Genomic DNA, 9,828 nt, shown 5'->3' on the forward strand with positions numbered 1-9,828 from the left:
AGATGGAGTCTCGCTTTGTCGCCCAGGCTGGAGTGCAGTGGCACCACCTCGGCTCACTGCAACCTCCGTCTCCCGAGTTCAAGTGATTCTCCTGCCTCAGCTTCCCGAGTAGCTGGGATTACAGGCGTGTGCCACCACATCCGCTAATTTTTGTATTTTTGGTAGAGATGGGGTTTCACCATCTTGGCCCGCCTCGGCCTCCCAAAGTATTGGGATTACAGGCGTGAGCCACTGTGGTCGGCCGATTAAAAACTTTAATAAGGTATGAAGCAAATGGCTTTGACAAAAAGTGTAAAAAGGATTAAAATACACCATCCTGTGAAATTTTCTTTTTGGAGCACATGTACTGGGGAACCAGACATCGACATTTTTAGTTATTTTAGTTTTACAGTGCTATTTGAGTATAATAGAAACTGTATTTGCTTCAGTCAATTTGGGGAGAAAGAACAAAAACACATGGAAACACAAATATCCTAAGGGAATTGAGTCTTTTTTTTTTATTTTTTTTTTTATTGATCATTCTTGGGTGTTTCTCACAGAGGGGGATTTGGCAGGGTCATAGGACAATAGTGAAGGGAGGGTCAGCAGATAAACAAGTGAACAAAGGTCTCTGGTTTTCCTATGCAGAGGACCCTGCGGCCTTCCGCAGTGTTTGTGTCCCTGGGTACTTGAGATTAGGGAGTGGTGATGACTCTTAACGAGCATGCTGCCTTCAAGCATCTGTTTAACAAAGCACATCTTGCACCACCCTTAATCCATTTAACCCTGAGTGGACACAGCACATGTTTCAGAGAGCACAGGGTTGGGGGTAGGGTCACCGATCAACAGGATCACAAGGCAGAAGAATTTTTCTTAGTACAGAACAAAATGAAAAGTCTCCCGTGTCTACCTCTTTCTACACAGACATGGCAACCATCCGATTTCTCAATCCTTTCCCCGCCTTTCCCCCCTTTCTATTCCACAAACCGCCATTGTCATCATGGCCCGTTCTCAATGAGCTGTTGGGTACACCTCCCAGATGGGGTGGTGGCTGGGCAGAGGGGCTCCTCACTTCCCAGTAGGGGCGGCCGGGCAGAGGTGCCCCTCACCTCCCGGACCGGGCGGCTGGCCAGGCGGGGGGCTGACTCCCCCACCTCCCTCCCGGACGGGGCGGCTGGCCGGGCGGGGGGCTGACACCCCCACCTCCCTCCCGGACGGGGCGGGTGGCCGGGCGGGGGGCTGAACCCCCCACCTCCCTCCTGGACGGGGCGGCTGGCCGGGCGGGGGGCTGACACCCCCACCTCCCTCCCGGACGGGGCAGCTGGCCGGGCGGGGGGCTGACACCCCACCTCCCTCCCGGACGGGGCGGCTGGCCGGGCAGAGGGGCTCCTCATTTCCCAGTAGGGGCGGCCGGGCAGAGGCGCCCCTCACCTCCCGGACGGGGCGGCTGGCCGGGCGGGGGGCTGACCCCCCCACCTCCCTCCCGGACGGGGTGGCTGCCGGGCAGAGACGCTCCTCACTTCCCAGACGGGGTGGCCGCCGGGCGGAGGGGCTCCTCACTTCTCATATGGGGCGGTTGCCAGGCGGAGGGTCTCCTCACTTCTCAGATGGGGCGGCTGGGCAGAGACGCTCCTCACCTCCCAGACGGGGTCGCGGCCGGGTAGAGGCGCTCCTCACATCCCAGACGGGGCAGCGGGGCAGAGGCGCTCCCCACATCTCAGACGATGGGCGGCTGGGCAGAGACGCTCCTCACTTCCTAGATGGGATGGCGGCCCGGGAATTGAGTCTTATTACTTTGCAGACACTTTTTGAAATAAATAAGTTGCTGAGACAGTAAGTGCTGTTAGAATGGAGAGAGGGAGACTTACCAATAATATTATGCTAAAGAGCAGTGCAAGTAGAGGAGCGGGGACAGAATTGAGCATGCAGAGGTATCGAAAGAGAAAGTGGAAATGCAGCATGTAAATTGCAGATTCCTTTTCAAGAAGTTTAGTAATGACAGAAGAGAGGAAATTAGCTTCTTTCTTCTTCAGGGAGCTTCAGGACTGTTCTTTGGAAGCCCACCCTACTTTGCTTTTGTTTGATGCCTGTATTACAGGGAGAAAAATTTGGCCCAAGGACAAACTTTGTTAAGCATTTATGCAAGCCTCTGAGGTTTCTTTCTTTATTTTTTTAAAGTATTTTTTTCTGGGATGCACAAACTCCAGAGAAATGGAGTCAGTGCTCTCACCTCTGAGGTTTCATGTTCAGTCCAGGGACACACTCATAGCTGCCCCCCTCCCCCGGGGGTATTAATGGTGTTACCATTTAATTCGTGTTTCCTTTTTTAATTATTTTCATCACCATTTCAAAGTTATTTAACTCATTCTCAATTCCAATGATCACACCAGAATCCAATTATGACAACAAACCAAAACAATCAAACAAAAAAATCCCCCCAAAAAGGAATGAAAGCTCCCCATTCCAAAACAAAATGATGTATCATAGTCATTCTTTCCACAAATAAGGGCTTATTAATTGCTTTTTTTTTTTTTTTTTGAGACAGAGTCTCCCTCTGTCACCCAGGCTGGAATGCAGTGGCGCGATCTTGGCTCACTGCAACCTCCGCCTTCTGGGTTCAAGCGATTCTCCTGCCTCAGCCTCCCGAGTAGCTGGGATTACAGGTGCCTGCCACCATGCCTGGCTAACTTTTTTGTATTTTCCTTTTTTTTTTTTTGAGATGGAGTTTCACTCTTGTTGCCCAGGCTGGAGTGCAATGGCGCAATCTTGGCTTACCGCAACCTCTGCCTCCCGGGTTCAAGTGATTTTCCTGCCTCAGCCTCTCAAATAGCTGGGATTACAGGCATGTGCCACCAGGCCTGGCTAATCTTTGCATTTTTATTAGAGACAGGGTTTCTCTATGTTGGTCAGGCTGGTCTCGAACTCCCACCTCAGGTGGTCTGCCTGCCTCGGCCTCCCAAAATGCTGGGATTACAGGCGCGAGCCACAGCGCCCAGCCTACTTTTTGGTATTTTTCATAGAGACAGGGTTTCATCATGTTGGCCAGGCTGGTTTCAAACTCCTGACCTCAAGTGATCCGACTGCCTGAGCCTCCCAAATATTGCTAGGATTACAGGAGTGAGCCACCGTGCCTGGCCTTATTAATTGCTTATAATCTGCACATGGCACAAGTCCCATTTAAAATAACAGGAAATGACAATGCATTTTAATGGGCTTTGGTTTATTAATCTATTTTATTTATTTATTTATTTATTTATTTGAGACAGAGTCTAGCTCTGTTGCCAGGCTGGCTAGAGTGCAGTGGCATGATCCCGGCTCACTGCAACCTCCGCTTCCTGGATTCCAGCGATTCTCTTGCCTCAGCCTCCATGTAGCTGGGACTACAGGCACGTGCCACCATGCCCAGCTAATTTTTGTATTTTTAGTAGAGACGGAGTTTCACCATGTTGGCCAGGATGGTCTCGATCTCTTGACCTCGTAATCCACCCGCCTCGGCCTCCAAAAGTGCTGGGATTACAGGCGTGAGCCACCGTGCTCGGCCCTAATCACACGCTTTCTAAGTGGGCCTCAGGATTCCCCTTGTGGGCAGAGAACTTCTCTTGTTTATTTTAGCTTCTTCACAGATGTGTACCAGGTATCCATTAGGGGCTCAATAAATGTTGAATTAATGAATGTGTGAATAAACAAAAAAATCACTAATCAGTAAGGTTTTTTTGAATGCTTATTTTTGAAAACGCACTTTAAGAGTAAATTTTTTTTTTAAATAGAAAGAATAAGATCTAGTACTTGATAGTACAACAGGGTCACTATAGTTAATAATTAAATTGTACATTTTAAAATAACTAAAAGAGTATAATTGAATTGTTTGTAATACAAAGGATAAATGCTTGAGAGGATGGATACCTCATTTTCCATGATGTAATTATTACACATTGCATACGTGTATCAAAACATCTCATGTACCCCAAAATATATACACCTATTATGTACCCACAAAAAGTAAAAATAAAAAAATATTAAAAAGTAAATGTTTTTAAAAATTACTTTTAAAAGGTAAATATTTCAAAAGCTGTTTAAGACACTGAGACTAGACTGTAACACAATAGGTGCTCAACAAATGTTTTTTGAATAAATACCTAATACTCAGACATCACAAGTACTTTGAATTTATTGTGACCTTGCAATCTGAGGCCCTTGTAACTCTGGGAGTAAAGAAAGCCACATGATAAACAATGGCACATTTTTCTCAGGTGTAAATTGCTTAAAGCTTTTATGGCTATTTAAACAAGAGGCAAAATAAAACATTCGCATTCGTTTTAAAGAAAAACATCTTTCTTCAAATGTACTTTTTGTTTTTGAGAGCTTACTTGCGGCTATATCTCCAGACTCTGTGTTTAATGTTATCTTTCCATTGGCTTTATGAGTGCTTTGCAGGAAAAGTCGAAGAAGTAGTAGGCACATTTTGTGATTTGTGTTTTACATATTTAAAGAGAAAATATACCAATCATTAACATCTGCAGACGGTTTAACTCTAGATAAAGCCACTTTCATATAATCTTTTCTGGGTTTCACTTCTTCCTCCAGACTGGAACACTGGGCAGCTTAAAGCTGTAAAAGCTTTAAGCAATTTACACCTGAGAAAGATGGGCCATTGTTTATCATGTGGCTTTCTTTACTTCCAGAGTTACAAGGGCCTCAGATTGCAAGGTCACAATAAATTCAAAGTACTTGTGATGTCTGAGTATCAGGTATTTATTAAAAAAATCCCCATTTTACATATTAGGAAACTGAGATTACTAAATGTGGGCTAGGGTCCTCCTGGGAATGGGGCAGGGGGAGTGCTTGCTGCTGTTAAAGAAAATTATCCTGACACTTGTCAAACACATGAATAATTTATTCAAGATTATTACAATAAGGGTCATGACTATTGGAACAGGAGAGAGAAATTGAGCTCAACTCAGAATACAGCAAAGACAGCAGGGGATTTATAGCCAAGGAACAGGCACCGTGTCTGTGAGGGAGGTGACGGTGGATGGAAAATTACTAAGAGGAGACATCAAGGGTAGAGGGATTCTGGCTAAAGGCAGGTCAAGGGCTTCTACAACAAAGGTGTAATATAAGGAATCTAATCCGATATTAAATATCAAGAATTCAACGGTGATCAGGTATCGATAGCATGCTTCTTGCTAACATTTGGGCTCAGCCAGGACACAGGGAGGTCAACGTTGAGGCCTAAGTGAGAAAGGGCTCAGAAGTACCAAACTAAAGGAGAGCATCTCTGTTCCTGCCTACTCTGACCTCTTTTCCCCCCTTAAACTCAGTGGTAACAATCTGACCTGTTTATTACCTCATTCCCATGGAAGGGGTGGGGAGTGGCAGGCAGCCGGTGCTCTAGGATCGTTGGGTAGGGAGCCTAGCTCTCTGAAAGCAGCAATGCCTAGTGGGGGTACCGAGGCCGAGTTCGGAGACCACCTGAGCAATTGCGGTCCAGAGCAAAGCCCCCTGGATCGGAACGGGAGCCGCCCCCACGCCCCGCCCGGCTGCGGAGAGCCGCACTTCTGGGCGGATGCCGCAGGCCGGGAGGGATGAGGCCGACGGCGCTGATTGGCTGACCGCCGCGGCCTGGGGTTTCCCCGGCCCCGCCCCTGCTGCACTCCCCCCGCCCGCGAGGCCGCGCGCCGCCCGGTCTTGCGCTGCCCAGCGGGAGGGGCCGGTCCCCATCCTTAAAGCGAGAGTCTGGACGCCCCGCCTGTGGGAGAGGGCGCCGGGATCCGGACGGGGAGCAATCGGGGCAGGCCGTGCCGGCCGAGGAGGTCCTGAGGCTACAGAGCTGCCGCGGCTGGCACACGAGCGCCTCGGCACTAACCGAGTGTTCGCGGGGGCTGTGAGGGGAGGGCCCCGGGCGCCATTGCTGGCGGTGGGAGCGCCGCCCGGTCTCAGCCCGCCCTCGGCTGCTCTCCTCCTCCGGCTGGGAGGGGCCGTAGCTCGGGGCCGTCGCCAGCCCCGGCCCGGGCTCGAGAATCGAGGGCCTCGGCCGCCGTCCCGCAGCTCAGTCCATCGCCCTTGCCGGGCAGCCCGGGCAGAGACCATGTTTGACAAGACGCGGCTGCCGTACGTGGCCCTCGATGTGCTCTGCGTGTTGCTGGGTACGTACGCGCCGCCGGGCGCGAGGGGCGTGTGCGGCTGTCCCGGGAGGGCTTTAGCGCAGAGCCGCGACGGGCAGCGGGGGTGTGTTGCCTGACGCGTGCGCCGCTGTGGGGCGACACACGGGGGCGGCTTCTGCAGCCGAGGGACCCCGCTTTTGCAGCCTGCACCCCGGCTCCCGCGTGCCCGCCGCTGTCTGTCGCCCGTCGGTGCGCTGAGCCCAGCCCTGCTTGGACGCTGTTCACGCCTGTGCGCTCCATGCCTTGCTCCTGTCCTCTGTTTGCAGTTCCACTCTAGCAGAGCAGGGTGGGCTCCTCCCCTCTGTACGGTAGAGGAGCCTGGTCACTGGCCCATCTCAGTAGTGAAACTGGAGGTTTGATGCACAGGGGATTCTCAGTAGCAGGCGCCAGTGCCTGATTTATCGTGAGAAGCACTTTAATATTTCGGCTATAAAAGGCTAGAACTAGTTCCTAATTAGAAGGTGTGCCAGGTTGTAAATTGTCAGGTTGCAAGTAGGGATGAGCACGCCAAGTTTTTGCGTATAGGTCTAAAGAAGTTTTGGGGGTCGGGGAGGACGCGGTACCCCAGACCTGTTTCCTTGTCTGCCCAGACCTTGCCATGGTGTAGCTTTCCATCTCTTGTGACAGTGTCTCAAGGAGCAGTAGACATTCTTTGGCTGCAGCAGATTTCGCATTGTCTTCCTGATTGGAAGAGTTCAGTTATGAGGCTTCTGGTTGCCAGTTACTCCTTTCTTTTGAGGAGAAAGAACTGGAATCATTTGGATAAGGGATGGGCGTTGGAAGGAGTAGCTTTCACTTTTTATGTATTGTATAAGGCAGTTATGCTGTGAACTATTTATATATGATGGAATAAACAAAAAGCAAGAGCTGCTGGAGGTTTGGATAGTCCTACTGATGTCGAAGTAATCAGAATAGTAGTAGTATTGGCAAGTTCTCAGGGTGGGAGATCTGTGGCTTTAGCCACCTGGATGGAAGTCTGCATAATTGTTTCTCAGTGACAGGAGATTCCCTCGGTTTTAATCCACTAGTTCCTAGTTATTCCACTCTCCAGTTTCCAACCGGGTCATTTAGGCCCTTGCAATCTTGTGGAATTCTTATAAATTCTGTTACCAGGTTTTGTTGTTGTTGTAAGGAAAAATTCCATTTTGTTATCTTTTTTTTTTGGATACAGTCTCTCTCTGTCACCCAGGCTGGAGTGCAGTGGCGGGATCTCGGCTCACTGCAGCCTCTGCCTCCTGGGTTCAAGTGATTATCCTGTCTTGGCTTCTCTAGTAGCTGGGATTACAGGCACCGCCACCATGCCCGGCTAATTTTTCTGTTTTTAGTAGAGACAGGGTTTCTCCATGTTGGCCAGGCTGGTCTCGAACTCCTGACCTCAGGTGATCCGCCTGTCTCAGCCTCCCAGAGTGTTGGGATTACAGGTGTGAGCCACAGCGCTGGGCCCTAAAACTGCATTTTGTTACCTGTTAATATGAAGCATCTTTGTTGTTTCCCAAGACACTTCCTGTTTAGGTCCACAGTGAGTTTTAGGAATTAAGTTTAGGAAAGTGGAACACAATTTTGGAACATTGTCTTTTTTTTTTTTTTTTGGAGACGGTCTTGCTCTGTCGCCCAGGCTGGAGTGCAGTGGCGCGATCTTGGCTCACTGCAACCTCCGCTTCCCGGGTTCAAGCAGTTCTCTGCCTCAGCCTCCTGAGTAGCTGGGATTACAAGCACATACCACCATGCCCGGCTAACTTTCGTATTTTTAGTAGAGACGGGGTTTCACCGTCTTGGCCAGGCTGGCCTTGAACTCTTGACCTTGTGATCCACCCGCCTTGGCCTCCCAAAGTGCTGGGATTACAGGCGTCAACCACCGCGCCCAACTGAACACTGTCTTTATAAAAACACAGTCCTTTCAGATGTCGGGACTTATTAATAATTAAATGTTTTCAAATTTATTTGCAACAAAAAATTACCTTTCATAGAAATGTTACATTAAAAAATATATTTTAACTTATACTTGATGTCATTGGAACTTTGTTAAACTTTGTTTATATTTTAGTGAAAGGAGAGGAAAATGTTCGATCAGAAAAAAATATATTTCTAATGTATTGAATATTATCCTATCATTGCCACATATTGTGCACTATCAGAATTACATATCATCTTCGTCTTTTCCTACTGTGGGAGTTCGATCAATTTGTAAAACAACATAATTTTTTTTCTATGGGCCAAACAGTGATTAGAATGGCTGAAACATAATACTGCTCTGAGGTAGCTGAAGCTAATGGTATTAAACACAAAGCCATATGGTAGATCTGCAATTAAAAAAAAATCACATATAATGGAGGAACTGACATGCAGTATAATTTTATAAATTATGGGTTGTTGTAGCCTGTAGTTTTAACATGATACAAACATCACATAATTATCCTATAAAGGTTAATTTCATTGCTACATTGACCTGACAGTTGCAGGAGTACAATAGCTGTCAATAAGATAAAATTGTGTTTTTGGTGGTTTTGGAGAAAGCTTTGAGGACTTGTTTTAGGAAAAGGCATTTAATCTATTTACAACATTATGTTTTGGTATTACTGGCATTTCTTTTAAAGTAATTCAGTATATTATCACTATAAGCTCAGAATTCCCTTTTCCTAAATAGAAAGTGACCTATTTTACTGACTTTTAAAAATGTAAGATTACATTACATTTAACAACATCAACTGTCCATTGCAAACAGCAGTGAAGGAGACCAGTGGTGCAGGAGATACAAAACTTTTTCACGCTTACTTTTGGAAGACACGTGTTATATAGCAAATGCGCCTTTCTGGTGGAGTCTTTTATATTAAATTTGATTTGTATTCATTTTACTGACAGCAGGAGATTGGTAGCCTAAAATCATGGTAGCTTCAAGAGAGTTTTCAACCTGGCATAAATTTCCTTTTTCTGTGAGGAATCCACAGGTAAGAATTGACTGTTAGAACAAAAAGATGATTAAGCACTTCGTAAGTGCAGGGTTTTGTGAAAGTGGTTCATAATTATAATGTGGATACATTCCAGATTCTGTTAATGACCACCTCAACATCATACAGTATAGCCATTTTAATATGATGATGTTACGTCAACCTGTTATACAACTACTTTATAATTTTACTGTGGGTGATGTGTGTTGAAGTGATCATTAAACATGCCTGTGTGAGTGTGTGTGTGTATATGTTTCTGTCCGTATGTCATCTTTATCATCAGTGTGAAACACGACTTCCTCTATATACACGTTCGAATTATTAGTTCCTTAAGTGGATCTGATAAATCCTTGGAAAAAGAAGGAGAATTTTGAGAAGTAATGTGTGTTAGTTCCTCAAGTGGATATGGTAAATTCTTGGAAAAAGAATGAGAATTTTGAGAGATAATGTATATTTGATTCCTTTCTGAAATGGAACATAGTCTTGCCATCTGTCTTTGGCTCTTTTTATGACTGGTTCTGTGACTATAGAACAGGCCATATACATTATCTGAGCGCATGAGAAAAGCTCTACAGAGAATGGTAGTAGGCTGGTATGAAAGGCGCGATGTTGTTGTAGGGCATCGAGCCCCGGGCCGTCACCGTCACCTCGGCCGCTGCCGCTGTCACCATCGCCTTGTTCCCCCATCCCCCGCCATGGCTGAGGACCTCTCCGCAGCCACATCCTACACCACAGATGAT

At 47.2% G+C, this 9,828-nt stretch overlaps 2 protein-coding genes and 1 long non-coding RNA gene across 4 annotated transcripts in view; 2 read left to right on the forward strand and 1 right to left on the reverse strand.

The window, feature by feature from the left end:
* Positions 1-832: 832 nt before the first annotated feature.
* LOC134730431 (uncharacterized) lies at positions 833-5,549 on the reverse strand. The gene is made up of 2 exons (XR_010112194.1): positions 5,327-5,549; positions 833-1,735 (listed from the first exon to the last, which is right to left on the reverse strand). It is a non-coding gene; the product is annotated as an uncharacterized LOC134730431 (long non-coding RNA).
* A 54-nt stretch (positions 5,550-5,603) lies between these two features.
* PLPP1 (phospholipid phosphatase 1) overlaps positions 5,604-9,828 on the forward strand; it is a 110,052-nt gene continuing 105,827 nt past the window's right edge. The window contains exon 1 of one of the 2 annotated variants that reach the window (XM_034960095.3): positions 5,604-6,125. In XM_034960095.3, coding sequence (XP_034815986.1) covers positions 6,068-6,125 — 58 coding nt within the window. In that variant the 5' untranslated portion in view covers positions 5,604-6,067. The remainder of the gene's footprint in view (positions 6,126-9,828) is intronic. The other variant, XM_034960094.2, reaches the window with a different exon arrangement.
* LOC100987409 (E3 ubiquitin-protein ligase RNF138-like) overlaps positions 6,997-9,828 on the forward strand; it is a 42,483-nt gene continuing 39,651 nt past the window's right edge. The window contains 1 exon segment of the mRNA XM_063604467.1: positions 6,997-9,827. Coding sequence (XP_063460537.1) covers positions 9,646-9,827 — 182 coding nt within the window. The 5' untranslated portion in view covers positions 6,997-9,645.

The sequence above is a fragment of the Pan paniscus genome, chromosome 4, assembly GCF_029289425.2.
Source record: "Pan paniscus chromosome 4, NHGRI_mPanPan1-v2.0_pri, whole genome shotgun sequence".
In the NCBI taxonomy this organism is placed as follows: domain Eukaryota; kingdom Metazoa; phylum Chordata; class Mammalia; order Primates; family Hominidae; genus Pan; species Pan paniscus.